Genomic DNA, 17,062 nt, shown 5'->3' with positions numbered 1-17,062 from the left:
AAGTTAGACCATGGCGTCTAACGTGCAACGGCTAACAACATCTGCAGATTTTAATGAACGGCAATTGACGAATGGGTTCAATGAAAGGCATTTGGAGGTTCAAGGAAGTTAATGTCACACCACACCAAACGCCGTACTTTTAAATTTTAAGTCTAACCCAAATGAACCAGAAAAACGATGGATACTTTTTCATCCGCTCCAGACTCAACCCATACAAAATTGGACGCTTGACCTGGGTTCAAGCCGTATATCTTTTCACTGTAATATGAGTATGCATATTCTCCCTACTTCTTTCCATACATTTACTAGGGTACTAACAAGAAGAATTTGTTGAACAAGAGTTTTCTGTTTGTTGGTGATCATTTCCTTTACTCTCATCACCTACATGTGTCATTCAGGGGTGATATTAATAACGGTAACTTTAATTTTTCTCGCATTTCTTCACGACTAAAATAGACAAACAAAGCACCAAATATAAATTTGGTCAACATTTACTTCTTCAAGAGCCCTAGAAATTAACAATTTCGCGAGGATGTTCGAAATCCCCGTCAGTAAAAACTAGCAAAATACATAAATATTACAAGCAGACACCGCAATAAAGAATCAAGGTGTAGCGTACATCGGGTGTAACATGAACTTGTAAAGTGATACACAATCGGCTTCCTAGCGCTGTGCGAGTTACCAGACCAAGTCGCACATGAGTCAACAGAAGAAATCCGATAGCTTTTTTTTTTTTTTTTTTTTTTTTTTAAAGCAAGAAAAACTTCACCAAGCCAGTGTGTGTTATTCCTGGTTGGTAAGTGTGAAGTTTGAATTATAAAACAGGAAAATATTTGGTTTTGTCCAGCTGATGCTTGCCCAGCTACTGACTTGAAAACCCCCATCCGTACTGTTCAGCAGTAGCAGGTTAACTGCTACCCAGTCCTTACGCCAAATAGGCGTAAGTATCCTTCTCTCCTTCAACTCGCTCGAGGTATTCCTTTTCTATTAGGATATCGATACATTTCTGTACACATAAACCCACACAAGAAGAAAGGGAGAAAAAGAGAAATATTATCAGTAAGGTTACTCCTATTGCTATGCGCCACCTTACTGCGCATAAATTCAAGCGTACTTGAGTAATCCTCGATCCAAGAGTCTCGGGTTGGCCTTGCACGACCCAATACGCAATAAATAAGAGCTCTGTGGTCGAGACTGGATGAGCAGGCGTTTATTGAAAAGTAACAGCTAATTTTGTGAACCACGACTCGCCAAAAAGGCAAGCCGCCGCCGCCGCCGGTCACATATGTTTGCTATCTGTTTTTTTTAACTTGAGTAGATATCTTTTTCACAACATTCTAGATGTGCTTGCTTTCATAAGATAGATCTTGGTGACTCTTTCTTACCGTGGCATCGCAAAGTTTATGTATAGGTTGCTCAAAATTTCAACGTCTGCACACTATTAAGTTTCGCTGAAGCCAAATGCTCGTGCAAAAGTAAGAGCGTACAAGTAGAAAAATATACCTTTATGACAGGAACCCTAGGTTTGAATCTGCTTGACAGCTGTGATAACACCTCCGCCAGCAGAGGTTGGTGTTTAAGCATCTTCCTCATCTTCATGATTCGTACAATTGCCGCCTGTGAATAAATAACAAAACTTGTTTACATCGGAAATACCAACACCAGTACTGCCTCTCCAGGCTGCGATGCGACGTTATCAGGAACATGTACTACAGCGTAAGCTGTATTAACCCTTCACCTTCCGCAGTTATTTAACATGTAACTTCTTCCTACGATTGCAATATGTTCACTCGCAAACACGTAATGAGAACAGACCAGCGTATCAGCTCAAGGGTTTAATCTTCAAACGAAATCAAATCCTTTTGTCTAAATAGTGGCGAAATGTATGACGGTCAGTAGAGAGAATGACTCGTTGGATGTTAGCGTTTAGGGGTTCAGGGGGTACAAACGAGTCTTATAATTGTCTGTTGAGCGCAGGTTTCATATACCACCAACGCAATCTTGTCTACAAAGTAACAGAGTCGTGACTATGTGTATTTGGACTTCTGAGTAACGACACTCCGGCCTAGTAATCGTCGTTCAAGCACTCATCGTTGTTTACCTGAATGAGTAGTTTCCTGTCTTCTTCGATGTATTTGTGCGTTTGTTCTTGTTCTTGTTTTTGCTCTGTTTTCATTGGTACGTTGATGTTAACCCTCAGTTTCTTACTGTCAATTTAAGAAATATCATCCACATAAATATTTAATGAACGAACACAAGATATTAATGCAGTGGAATTGGCACACTGCTATCAGTGAAGCATGTCTACTTCGTTTCAAAATTTGGTGCAAGATGGCAGCCGAGTGAATTGAAAACTGAATGATACATGAGAAGTATATAGTGGACGTTTATGACCTGTTATAAATTGAAGATATAACATTGAAGAAAAATTCGTATCCACGAGCGGACACGCAATGTTCTCTTTATTTAAAAGCTATTAACTAAAATATTCTTTGATTAAAATCTAAGAGGACTTTAAAACACCAAGAGCATCAGACGCAGTGATCACCTGGGCGAAAACTTAGCTAGAAAAAATGCTATCTCAACTTTAGACAAAGCAATACAGCACGTTTTAACAATTTTCTTGTCAGAAAAGCTTAGAATTAACTTCACTTATGCTGCCTACATAAGGAAATTCTTCATAAAAGCAGAAACGCTTAGTTGATGAATCCGGGTTTGCCATCTTCACATATGAAGGAAATAAACGGCACATGTACGTTCAGCGCTCGCGGTGAAGATATCATGTTTTAGAAACAGGAGAAATCCTAGTATTTCATTAATATCTACCCTTGAATACATGAGTCTTATAACTGCCCACGGTACAAATTTTCGAATAAAACTCGCCTGACCGTTTAAGGTCCTTATATTGCAAAGAGCACGTTACTCAATATTTCAAGATGTACACAAAATCGGTAAACATACAAATACATCATCATCGTCTACCATGATGCTACATATACCATGTTATAATCACAAAAAACTAAAACCCGCTAACGCACACTTGCCTTTTGTATCCAAAGTTAAGGCTGACTGACGTCTGACGATCTATGTTGGAGCCATCATCAGATGTCTCGCATACCTGAGAGTTAAAAAGAACACGAACATTCTTCCTATTTGTTTAAGCATTGCAGATCCGTCCTAAACTCAGTACAATCATAACAGTCAGACGCAAAAAAAGCCCAATGTAACCTTCCGGAAATAGTTCACGCGTTAAATGTTTGTCAGGACTTTTGGGCGCTTTTGATATTTCAAGGCAAAATTCCTCTCTGTTCTTCATGGTGGACTGTATGCTCCTGAAAAGTGACTTTCATTCAGTACCGAATGAGTCAGAAAACATCAAAATTTGATCATTCAGGGAATCACAACGCATCTGAACCAGGCTGAACAAATTCTTCAGAACTAACTAAACAAAATCACAAAGTCACACTCACAAGAAGCTTTGACTTCAACAAAATTCCCAGGACTTGCGAGAGAATATCCTGAGAACAGAGAAATCATTTTAAGTATTCAACAAGTATTTAACTAAGTTTCAATGTAAAATATCAGTAAAGCAGATTTGTGTTTCGGATCTAAGAGTTTCCGATAATAAATGAACCTTGTTTAGGAACTAAAGTGAAGGAAGAAATATCTCCAAGTTCCTGGCTTTGTTCAAGAATAGTTTCATCGCAAATAATAACTCAAATGATACACGCTAAGCAGCGTTATTTACTGAAATTTTACAAGACTAAAGAAAGAAGGAGCCCTGTCAGATTACAAAAGCGATAACTTGTTAAAAGTTAATTTTCTTTTTCAATGCGCAGAGCACTCACCGTTTTAAGTTGAGTCTGTTCTTGAATCTGTTCCATAGTCAGACTCTCAGAGTTATTGAACATAAGCAAAACTCCCATCTGATATGTGGATGCCTACCAACAACAACAAAAAAATATTTTTCTCAAAAAGAGAAAAGAAAAACTGCAAGCAATTAAGAAACATAAACATCGCTTCCAAGGCGTGATAGGCAGCAGCGTTTTATACAGTGAGAGGGGAGAATCGTGAACCAACAAGGAGTCAAGCGAAAACACAGGGCGAAAACGAGCAAAAATACCACGAACATGGAAAGGGGAACTTCCTTTTCCGTCCCTGTCCGACCAACCCAGCTCATCACTTTTCTCGCTCGCTTTCGCCCCATGCCCTCCGCACCTTCCGCCCGGATAAGAGAGACAAAAGAGCGTGTTTCATTGAGTGTCACCAAAACCAAAGTAAACACATCAACCATGAGAACGAGAAGTCAAAGTGAAAAGGAAGAACCTAAATGTAGGGCGAGAAAATGCGATTCTAAGAGTCAGAATTAGTTTTATTTTGTAACTGACTGACTGAAAGGTTGGTGCGGGTTTTTGCGCATTTGTCAGAGCGCAGTTCAGCAGAACCGAAGCAATTCAATGTCACCAATCACTCTGTTTAACTAGTGTATCAACTATTGCAGTGAGAATGTACAAATGATGAAGAGTAAAACGTTTCGCGACCATTATTTGATCGTTGAATAAATTAAGCGGTAAGAGCGAGATTGTACACGTGTAGGGAAAACGAAATTGAATGAAATGAAACACCAAAGTACCAAAAGAACTATGCTCTCACCTGCAGAATGTAGCGATTTTTGAAGCAGTTTGTGACTAGTTCTCCCTGTAAGAACAATTAAAAGCTTACCTAAGCTTAAGGTTGTAGCAAGTGGATACTGCATCAGCATCAGGTCCAAGAAGTATTTCTCAAAAATAAAAAATTTTTAGAAAGAAAAGAGCGACTGCACTGCAGCTGGACAAGATGATTGTGTGACTTGTCATCCGGTGTTTAAGAATAATAGCTCAATCAGGCATATATTTTTCACACAAATTACGGCTCAAGAGTTCGTAATACTTGATAACAGTTTCTCTGTTGTGATTTACGAATATCTGTGAGAATATAGTTTTGTTAACCTTGGACATGTGATAAACCCAATGTAGTTTCCGACCGCTGTGTTGACTGCTGTAAAATGTCGTGAAACGTTGATGACTTCTTTCCATCTACATAAAAAAGGAAGAACAACGTTTAACTTACAAAGTCGCTGCTGATAGATGACAAAAAGGGTTCAATTCACCACAGACCTGACAGATTAGCCCGTGTAGCATACAGTATATTGAAGTTCATTTTGTGTTAGTCGTAGGTTTGATCGTTGAACGTCTACAACCTTAAGACAAATGCAATGCAATACAATGCAGCTAAATGAAGTGAGGTGCAATATAATGCAATACAGTGGAGGTATGACTTGAAAACCAATGCCTTCAGCATGAGGATTTATTCATTTATTTATTTATGTATGAGCTTTCTAGTTTTAGTGTTTCGTTTTGGGTGGTAAACAAGTTTTTCGTTCGTTCGTGTTGAGATTGCAATGAGAATTATTACAATAGATGCAACAATCTGAAAAGCCAAAGGTTACTTAAGATTTCTTAGCAAGTGATATCATTTCAAAATCAAATCGTTTTACCTCTGCTGGCAGTGAAAATGGTGCTGACTGCTGGAATGGCCACGAGCCTGAACTTAAAACCTGGATTGTGAAGTCCACTAACAACGCAGAAAACAGAACAAAACAAATTCAATGCTACAAACAGTGAAATAATAAAATAATAATAATAATAATAATAATAATAATAATAATAATAATAATAATGGTAACACTACTAATAAGTGAATTCCACCTGCAAACTGATTGACATGACCATTCCATCAGATAGAAACATCGTTCTGAGGAAAAGAAAAGCAAGTCCAAAGACCTAGAACTAGAAATACAGAGAATGTGATACATGAAAACGTAGTGATCCCTGTGGTTGTTGGTGGGTTCAGTACAGTAAAGAAGGGGATGGTGGAAAACATAAAGAAAGTATCAGAAGCAGCTACTGTGACAGCGATCTGCATGCTGGAATCTGCGCGAATCCTCAGAAAGGTACTCATGTGTATGAACAGAATGATTGACTTGAGTGACTGATGCCCAATATGGTTTGCACCCGGCTGATGCACAAGAAAGAACACCACCAACGACTGTGACAGAAGAGAAAATAATAATAATGATGATAATAATAATAATAATAATAATAATAATAATAATAATAATAATAATAATAAAAATATCGATAAATGAATCACGAAAGGAGATACTTATTCTAAAGATATTAATGAAATAAAAACATTTCTCTTTATTTCTATACCAAGTCAAGTTATACAGTGGAATCCCGATTTGTCGAACCCTCGGTTTCTTGAATCTCCCGATATCTCGAACCAAACCTTGTTTCCCTTGGATTTGCTTCACTTGTAATTTCACCCCCGATTTCTCGAACCAATTTTCGTCGGGTGCAGTTAGGATGACGTATATTTAACAATTATTCCACAAGCGCGCGTTGGATATGAGATGATAGATAGCCAACGAGGCGCGTAGCGCCGAGTTGGCTATAATCATCTCATATCCAACAAGCGCGAGTGGAATAATTGTTTTATTAAAAACGCCCTCAAGAAATTATTATTTTGTGAAAAGAAAACGGATTTTTTAGCTCCCTTTTGATTTTAAACTGACGCGTACGCTTACCATATTTGTAGATTATGGTATATTGGCTCATATACCATAATGGCTAAGCCAATAAAAAGTCTTGAATGGCATTATCCAATGATCCAGTTTTTAATAATTATAATTATCCTTCAAATGCGGAGATAAAGATGCTGACATGATAGAAAGATATACCTAGACGACGTTTTTCCCCTGCCAAACATTACCCATGCTTAGTTTAATTTTTTGTTATTGGTTGATTACTGAACTAAAAATTCTTATCAAGAGGGTATACAACATTGATGAGAGCTGAGTTTAGTATCCATGCACAGCCATGTACTATCATAGATACTATTAGTTTAATAGAATTACATATTGGAGTGACTTACAATCTAAAGATTCTGTGTTCAAAAGATGTGCCTTGAACTTGTCATTGAGATCTTTGCTAACACCTATGTCTTGAAACATTCTTTGAAGTTTTGATGTGTACTCAAAACCACATGCTTGCTGTTAGGATAGAACAAATCAAAACTATTAAAATAGAAGTTTTCATGTCCACTCTACCTGTACATGTACATGCTACACATTTCAAGAATATCCAAGCCAACAAAAAATCCAACTGACTACATTCTGATTGCATGGTATGATTGTTCTGAGTAAGAGTAGTCCCTAAGAAAACTTAAGTCGTGAAAACTATTGTGATGTACCCTTGAGTTATCATTGCCTGCGGTCACTCTAACTGACAACAATCTTTTAAGGAATTCTCCCACCTATACTAAGAACACTCCCTCTTTCCCTGCACAGTCCCACACTTACATCTACAGGAAATGTTGTTAACCAACTTTTGATGACTGGCAGGATGGAATATGCTGGGGAAAAAGGTTGTTTGTATTCTGCCTTTAACTTTGTAATTTGGTTTTATCAGTCGAGTTGATAATGTAAATTTGCCACCATAAAGAGTTTCCAAAGCTGTCATTCTGAGCATTAGCTCTCAGTCAGATATAGCCCTTTGTCTGATCAAAGGCATCACCCCAAACATCAGGTTGAGAAACTCTTAACAGTGGCCAAATTTTATCATCAACTCAGATTTATCCAGTCCACACAACCAAGGCTACACACAGAACCATGGCTGCAAGTACCCTAATGATTGTGAAGGGCTGTACTGTAAGTCAGAACTGCTACCTACAGTATCACTGACAATACAAAGTTAGATTTCAAGGGGTATTACTTTTATATGGTTCCAGCACTCTTTCCCTTCATGTGTGAATTCATACACTTTCTACCCAAAGATACCCTATTTAATCATTGTGTTACCTTAAGTTTAGAGATCATACTAGCTTCTGCATCATCTGAAGCTGAGTTATGTTGTACTAATCTCTTTGCCAACATCTTGGAGTAAAACTTCTGGAACACATCTTTGTCTTCAATGTATTTGAACACAACCATCTACACAACATTTGAATGGAAACACATTGCAGTCAAACCAAAGGTTTGTTTACAGTATGTAAGGTTAGCAACACGAAAAGACTGTAAAGGTGAAAAAACTGATGCATGACCACTCACCACAGAGTTGAGGATGTCTTCTAATTCAGCTTCTTCTGGATTCTTTGAGCTATGAATGAATTAAAAATGATGTTCAAACATGATTACAGAAATCAATTTTATCCAGAATTGAGAACATGCTGCAAACTTCTTAGAAAAAGACAAAACTTTCCAGAGGTAGCCGGCAGTGTGCCTCATAAATCTACCCTCACAACCTTTCACAAAGGCACCCCCTGAGTGAGGTATAAATGTTTGTGCTTTTGTACATTAGAAGAACAAATGTACCCAGTTACCTTTTCTTTAGCAGTGAATCGCAGTATCTGGCAAGAAGTTCAGGAGACTTTGATGAACTATGAGCTTGTTTAGTGACAGAGTTATTATTAATAAATTTGCCACAGGCCTGTTAAAATAAAAGGAAGTAATTACATCGTATTAACATCAAATAAACACTGATCATTCACAATGGATAACAACTCATTCTGCCAACAAAGGTGTTACCAAAAAAGCTTGTCTCATTAACGGGCAGCTTAAAAGATAACTAAATGAACTCTTCCCATTTACAATACATGTAAATTCTGTTAAACAGAGATTAAACATCTTTAATCTAAAGAGATTAACATGATTAACATCTTTAATCTAAAGACTGATACTTTAAACGATATTTGTTTAATCTGACTATAAGCCTACTACACAAAGCTAGAGTACCTTGTCCAGTGCTGCTACAAATCCAGCATCATTGTTGAAAGCTGTCAAGACAAGGGCATTGTACTTATGGTGAACTTCAAGAATAGTTTCTACATACACCTTGGGGTCCTGAAAGAGTAACATATTTATAAATGATCAGAAAGTCTGCTCCATTATTGATAATTTACAATCAAATGTTGGCCCTGAAAAACAAGATATGCATCAGTCTTACTTACATTGAATGCTTGGTCTCCACACTTTTCTAAAGCGTTAAGACCTTGGTTTGTTATGTGATTTTCCAACAGGGTTCGAAGCTGCCCTAATCCGTCAGGTATCCTGGCAACCAAGTTGTACATGCGACCAAGATCTGAGATACACACAGAAATTAAAGTATAAAATTTAATTATTAAAAACAGCCAAGTGTGAAATAGAACGCAGATATAGAAATGCGATTTATCAAAGCTCCCTCCAGATGTTCTGGTAATGTTTTGGAAACATTAAAGGATCCAAAAGTATTTTAAAAATAAAGATCAAGAAAGACATACATGTTATTCTGATCTACAAAAGTTATCTGCATGATGACAGTCTTTCTCAACAGAATCAATGAGATTTTTCTTAAATAACAAACGTTACCTTCATTCTTGTCATCATCTAAAAGATTTTGGAATTCTGAATAAAAGATGTCCAGATGCTTTTCTATCAGCACATGTTCACATTTCCTTGCAAGCTACAACAAAGAAGACAGCATTGATGAAGATTGCACAGCAATTTTTAAGCTGTTCATATGTGCACACAATGGACTGAAAAGAAATTCAATACTTTTTACATATGGGTAATTGTCTCCTCAAAGTCTTACTTCCTTTGATAGAGGAGCTCAAAATTACCTCCTACCTAAATGTTTCCCTACACAAAAAGCTTTTCACATGACTTATCCTAGCAGTTTTTAGGAAGGCTATCTCTTAAAACTTATATGTGGCCCAGTTAAGCCAATCATTCTCTGTAGCTCAGTTGATACCACCATTATCAGTTGAGCATAGTGTAGGAAAAGTTTGGTAAGGGAGTTTTTGATTGTTAAATAATGCTGTTGTCATGGGCAACCTTTCTACTAACCAGTGGTAACCAAATCTCAAGAGCTATGAGTCATCAGCTGTCAAACATAAAAGCCCACCAAAAGGCATCAAATGATGCATGGGCATTGCCACTACAAATGGAACCAGTTGCCAGTCACAACCATATAATTCTAACATCAAAATTTATGCGGCTGCCTGACTCAACTGGAAATCATAGTAGATCATTCCAACATAAAATTTGAATTAGCTGAGATACAAATCCTAACATGGGAGTGCAGTTTTTTTCATTGTACCCCTAATAATGACACATTTTTAGCTTCTTTATTACAGCTTTAACTCCTTTTGGAGCATATTTTATAATTTGTGCATACTTCATCTTGTGTGCTTTCATGTAGGTAAACTTGAACCCTTCTTTGTTCCTCTAAAAGTCTGGCCTCAGCCTGATAAAAACAACAATACAAAATCATAAAGAAATCAAAAGAAAGTCATAACTTTAATACTGAACATGTTGCTAACTGTTTCACACTCATGCATATGTAAAGTTTCATTGCAACTATAGCCAGTTGTAACACTACTGTTAAAATGGCTCTCCTCACAAAAAAGAGACCTGCCAATAAGTAGATAAGGTTAGAAAAGGTCACCACAGCCACCTCCCATACCCCAAGTTTTTTGGTTCTAGGAAAGGATTCAGAACTCCAACACTTCATGTACATGAGGTAACTTTGTTGACTAGTTTGAGGATATCATTATTATGCAAGGGATTATTCCCAATAGGAAAGTATAAAGTGTACATATCTACAACTGCATTTAGCGTGTCACATGCTAGAGGAAATTTCTTAGAGAGCAATAATGAAGCTGACATACTCCCTTCAAATATTCAGAATAGTCTAAAATAGAGACAATAAGATAGGCAAGAAACATACATGTTACACAGCTAATAGTCGCAGTTCTACCTTTTTCATGTACTCTGTTACAGGGTTTTCTCTGAGAAATTCTGTACTTTCTGTTGTGTAAAATCTCTCTGTATCCTCCAAAAATACTGACTCAAAAGAGGCTTTGTAAACACTAAGGGTGGGTCCTCTGGCTGAAGGATCATCTTCATTGAGACCAAGTTCAACTGTAAGAAAACAAATTCACATTTTTTTATTTACTCAGACAACAAAACATTCCCATTCTGATTGGTCAATAAAGAATAAGGCCATAACCATGCCAAAGGATGCGAGTAAATTTCAAAAATAAACTTGCATTTTCATTATTTGCGACTCTAATCCAAGTAAAATAGAAAAATCATTAAGTGTAACAACAGAAGCACAACCAGATTACAAAATACCAGACTAAGAAACATACATGTTCAAATTTGGATAGAGGAAGTACCTTCAAATGTCACATGTTGCAGTGGACAGTGAAAATTGCACAAAATACACAGCCTGTGAGCATTTATTCAAAATAAATTGCATCCATATTTTCCAAACCAAATTAACTTGTCCTCACTGAAAACAGCCAAAGGATGTGTATCACTAGCTTCCCCTGGTGAATATATAGCAGTTTAACAGTTATATTTAAACGTACCATAACATTGGATCACTCCACTGACAAGCCTTGTATTGATGGTTTCACCATTCCTTTCTCTCTCAATTAACCTCAACACAGCATTTGTCACCTGTTAGAAACATTGTGGTAATGAATTGACTGGAACAAAAGAGAAACCTGAATGCTACAACAAGTATTGACACAAAGATAATGAGACTGACCAGTTACTACTGCGTCATTACCTGTCTGTTGAGTGGTCTGAATAGATTCTCCCTCCATGTTACTAAGGCAAGCTTAAATTAAGCAAGAAAATCTACATTTAGAGTTGTTAGTATACAGCGAATTTCTGGTTCTATGTGACCTATAGATGAACATTTAATGATAACAAAAAAAAAAAAGGAGAGTGAGGGGCATTGGAGATGGGAAAATACGAAGAGGTAAACAAATAAATACATGCTTAACAGTATATTATACAAAAAGTCATGCATTTTCTAGATGCTGGTAGAGTAAATAAAGAAATGAAAAAAAGCATGTCTTAGAAGTAAGGTGACACAAACAAGAGAAAGACACTATATAATATCCTTGTAGCCATGTTTCCAGTTTACACAATTCCACTAAAAGAAGCCAGAAGAATTAAACTTCTTTTAAAGATGCAACCCTACAATTCTGAAACTTACTGAATAAATTTCATATATGCCCTTTCTTCCTTCGTCACACTCTCTGCGAACCCAATGTCGGTTGAGATAAGCACACACTCCATTTAAAACTTTGCTTGAGAACCTATAATCTTCCCAGCGGTGGGTATAGAATTTGAGGACAGATTCATCCATCAGATCAGCACCATCCTGCCAAGAAAAAATCACAGTCAATTTTCAACAATTTTAATAATAATTTTAAATAACTTAATTTTAGTAATTTAGGCCTAGTTGCTATGTGTAGCAAGTTGGACTGTAGTCCAGAGGTGCAGGTGTAAGCTCTGAGTGGGTCACTGCATTGTTTCTTTCCATTGACAAGACACTTAGATGTAATAAGTATCTCAGTCTATAAAAATTTTCATGTATTCATCATTCTATAAATAATAGTGTTCGCTCACACACTACATTAGGTTCACAGCAGTTTGCCCATTCAAAGCTTAACAGTCAAGGTACACATACAAGTCCATGAAGAAAAAACTCAAGAGTATCCTGATAGTTGCATGAAGAAATGAAACATGGACAAATTCATTTGTACTGATTTCATGTATGTGAAAGGCCTCAGACAGTATAAAATGCAGTTCCGTGCAAAAAGAACAACAAAAAAATTAGATAGTAAGTTAAACATGTCCCAACCTTCTGCATGCCTATAAGATAAGTCCTTAGGAAATCTTTGAGTCTTTTGTACAATTCAAGGCCAACAAACTGGGCTCCTGTGAAGCAATAACAAATATTTTGTTCAAGCCCTGGTTACATCTGGCACATCGTGAAGTAAGCAGATAATTCTTTTGATGCAGGTACACTACACAATAATCTTCAGAACCTCTTAAATCATAACCTCTGTTGTCAACTTTTCTTGGGGAGGAGTGGGGTTATACAAAAAGATTACCCTAAGGTATGGTGGTTTATTTAAGAATGATTCTTTACAACTAGGAATAAAGATTGATTACGTAACTCCCAAGATCTGATTGTTAATTCTCCTCTCTAGCTGCTACACATTAACTCATAAATCAGTTACAAGAATTTGGTGTAAGATCAAGATAAGAACTATTACCAGACAAGTTTGAATATTCTCATAACTTGTTTGCTGGGTAATGTGAGGACATCGTAGGGAGAAGTTAAATGCTAAACACTGGGAGTTAAGAGTTAAATTAAATTCTAATGCAGCTGCAGATCTTAGAAAAATTACTGTATACATGTAGTTACTAATAGATCCAAATTTAAGGACCCTCACTCCTCTCCCAGTTAGAACAGTGCTCCAAGCTGCAACCATTTTGGTTGTTATGGTGAGAAGGAAAATTTTTTAACCAGAAAAGTCACCAATATGTGACCAATCAAGTCAAAACATTATTATTACTTCATATTTGCAGTCTAAAGTTAATGTAATAAGTCTTATGTAATATTGCACAAAATATCCTTTTCTGCTTTCTAACTAGTTGAGAAAGTCTTGTTTTAATGAAAACAATTATTGTAGCTACATTCATTTGATATTTCCCAATTTTTCCAAGTCTCTTCTAGTGGCTAAAATCACTCATAATCTTCAATTTCTATGGGTCTTTTCCATTGGCTAAAATCATCTTTCAAGTTCAAGGAACCTTGGCAAATATCTTGCCAAATTAGACTGCCAAATGGCAACTTCACAAAAAGTTGAGTTGAGAGCCATGCAGATTGGTTCTTTTCTGTGTCTTTCTCAGGATTGATACATCTAGTGGTTTCTACTTTCAGGTAACCAAGCATGTACATGATGTACCACACAAAGACCTTTGGGGTACATGATGGCACAAGTGCATCTACAGTGTGTCATTCATGTATGTATATATAGGAACTAATATAAAAATATATATTTAGAGGTAAATAAACTAACTAAAAGCAATTAAGAAAACAAAAAATAACAATAATAATACTAAATGCTTAAATGAGAATAAATCATTGACCTACCTCCTTGATTTGGTGCCTTCTTTTGCTTTGGAACTCTTGATTGTGATTGTTGATGAACACTAGTGCAGTGATTGTACACATGTCTGAAAACAGGTCAAGGAACACAACAAACGACACCCACACACAAGCTAGCTCACATGGTTGCCAACGTAATAGGTTTTTGACTTTTCCCTGACAAACTTAAAATTTCCCTGACCACCTGAATGAGCAATGCCAAGTGCTCAAAATGACTTCCAACCTTCCCTTACAGTCATCCTCTCCACCTATAAAATTATACTTTTGGCAAGTTGCATACATGTATAGCATACATAAACTGATATTTCTTTGAGATAACTTGATAAAATGATTAATTTTCTTCGAAACCTGACATTAGCTAGTTGTTCAATTTCATTGAACAATTTTCTAACAGTCCAATGCTTTTCCACATGGGTAAAACGTAACGAAGAAGTTAAAAGGAAATGTAAATGTACGATTTCAATTGTAAACTAACTTAAACTTGCATTTTACAGGGAAAAGATAATCTGGTCTGGAATCTGTCAACTGTAATACACAATGTACAAAAATAACATTGACATTGCATAAAGGAAAATATCACCATCTCTCATCATAAAGAGGGTTTAGTCAGGATGAAAGACTACATATTTTTATGAAATTTCACTTTTCCCTGACATTTATCAAAGATGCAATTTTCCCGGACTCAAGGTAAAATTCCCTGACTTTTCCTTAACTTTGAAGAAATTTGTTTTTCCATGATTTTTCCTGATCTGTGGCAACCATGATCTCAGATGAACTGATAATATTACCCTTAAGGAGGAGCAGTAGCACTGTGAAATAGAGAAAGTTTGGAAACAGTAGCTGTTGATATATTGTAGGGCAAGTAATGTCACGAGAGGAGATTTTTCTTGTATTAGTTCTAGGAGGGAAAAGTTCCCTCTTTTGACGTGCCCTTGAAATGGAAATAAAATGTGAAAAATGCACCTTTCAGATTTGTAATCCAGGTTTAGAGTAAAAACTAAAAATAAAAATAAAAATGAAAACTTTTCATTTCCAGAGACTTTCAGTTCTACACTAGACACATCCTTGTGATGAACCATTGAAACATGTTTCTATACAGCACCATCAAAGGTTACTGAGGTTGTGAAGGCATGCTGTACTATACAAATAATATAAGAAGAGTACAAACAAACAAATTAGTTAATACTGTACAATTGAGGAAACCCTTTGAATGGTAAAATTTCCTATTTTTCTTTATAAAAGATAGCCACATCCCTGCGTTGAAAACGTGGAAAATCAATGAAGTTTCATAAAAAAAAAAGCACTTGAAACTGAATGTACAGGTAAAGAGCACAAATATTTCCAAAGCCCTATGGCTTAGCTTTTGTTTCTAATTTAATAATCTACAAAGAACCGTTGGAATCACGACCAAAGTCTTGAACAGCAATAAAGTGGTTCTCTGGTATTTTGCTAACACGGTTAAAAGGACTACAAGAACAATATAAAAAAAACACTTCGTTAGTTACAGTTATTCAGTACCTACAGTAGTATGTATACAACACCATGACATCATTTATAACCAGAAGGATACGTGTAAAGTTCCATATAACGTGGTTTAGACATACTTTGTTGCTTATAAACATGCTGTATTCCTTCTTTAAGGTCATCCCAGATTTCATCTAAAGTAATTTGACGTAATCCATGAGGATTTTGTGTCCTGGAGGCCATCGTGTTCATTATTGTAGCCTCAACAAACGCAAGCTATCGTCCGCCGGGCTTCTTGGATAAAAATGTTGCTTTCCTTGTGACTGAGAGGAAAGCTTCACAGCTCTCTTTAACAATAAAGCTTTCCTCCAAAAGATAATAGGGACAGTTAGTAACTCACAAGCTTCATCCCAAACAAGAAGAGTATACAGTTTGACAACTTGGACAGATGCATACAGCCACCAAACCAACTGAATGGTTGAAATAAATACTTGTTTTATCCCGTAAAAGGCGACAATCAGGTACGGTTCCTTCTAGAGATAAAATCCATTCCCTTATCTTGAGGTTACTGGAAAAATACCCCGTCCCTGGACAAAAATATCATCTTTTCAAGACTTTCTTTTTCGATGCATACCCTACAGGGACGTAAAAGTAAGATGGCTGCTCTCCGTGACGTCACAAAGCCAAGACCGAAATGCATGCTCACCCGCGCCTTTCAAATTCCGCAATTCCGTGTCACGCGGTTTTAGTCCAAAACGGACAAAATATAAGGAAATGAAATTAGAATATTGGACAAAATTTGGCAGTTTTCTCAATTAGTTGAGGAATTCATCCCTATAAACCGGTCAGCTGGGACAGCTGGGACAGCTGGGACAGTTAGAACAGTCTGAGCCTTCAGATAATAGATGAATGACTTGCTCACTTCTTCCTTTTTTCAGTCTGATTTGTTCAGAGCGAAACAAAAATAAACATCAAAATAATCATTTCACAAAAGGTGCGCGTACACGCTCAAAACAGTTTAAGGAAACGAGTATCTTCAGATGGTGTAAAATGACAGTCCACTTCCCTGGGGGGGGGGGGAAATGGAATACCTTCTAGTATTAGGCTCAGTAGGGTGTGCTGCTGGATGGGGTCCCATTTTCACGACAGGATCCTGTCGACTATAATGGGGTTACATTTTCAGTAGAGTTCACAAGAATTGGGTTACACATTTCTGGGATTTTGGTGGGGGAAGGAAAACTCTGGTTGAGGAGGTATTCAAATATGGGAAGATTCGCGGTCAAAATGTCGTGAGCTTATTACCAGAATTGCAGAAGTGATTAAGATGAGGTCTATAATTTGACCAAAGAATAGACTATAATGCGGTAGGGGTTCTGAGAGACCAGCAGCACATATCAAGCAAAAATTGACCAGGTATTCCCCCGGTAGTTCCGCCACCTTAATAATAATAATAATAATAATAATAATAATAATAATAATAATAATAATAATAATAATAATAATAATAACTTTTATTTATATAGCGCTCATATCCTGAGCTC

The 17,062-nt window shown here is 36.6% G+C and overlaps 1 protein-coding gene across 1 annotated transcript; it reads right to left on the bottom strand.

Moving 5' to 3' along the window:
- Positions 1-475: 475 nt before the first annotated feature.
- Positions 476-16,182, bottom strand: LOC111333231 (cullin-1). Its single transcript, XM_022938775.2, has 24 exons — positions 15,628-16,182; positions 14,043-14,125; positions 12,741-12,817; positions 12,090-12,257; positions 11,655-11,705; positions 11,452-11,542; positions 10,836-10,999; positions 10,254-10,322; positions 9,446-9,539; positions 9,049-9,179; positions 8,834-8,941; positions 8,422-8,528; positions 8,150-8,198; positions 7,901-8,032; positions 6,976-7,093; positions 5,537-5,613; positions 4,989-5,075; positions 4,654-4,698; positions 3,849-3,941; positions 3,471-3,518; positions 3,045-3,118; positions 2,102-2,207; positions 1,504-1,617; positions 476-1,006 (listed from the first exon to the last, which is right to left on the bottom strand). The coding sequence occupies exons 1-24, from the start codon at positions 15,771-15,773 to the stop codon at positions 926-928; spliced, it is 2,313 nt and encodes a 770-aa protein (XP_022794510.1). The 5' UTR covers positions 15,774-16,182; the 3' UTR covers positions 476-925.
- Between the last annotated feature and the right edge of the window lie 880 nt (positions 16,183-17,062).

The sequence above is a fragment of the Stylophora pistillata genome, chromosome 12 (assembly GCF_964205215.1).
Source record: "Stylophora pistillata chromosome 12, jaStyPist1.2, whole genome shotgun sequence".
NCBI classification, from domain to species: domain Eukaryota; kingdom Metazoa; phylum Cnidaria; class Anthozoa; order Scleractinia; family Pocilloporidae; genus Stylophora; species Stylophora pistillata.
This window is presented reverse-complemented; position numbering and strand designations above follow the sequence as displayed.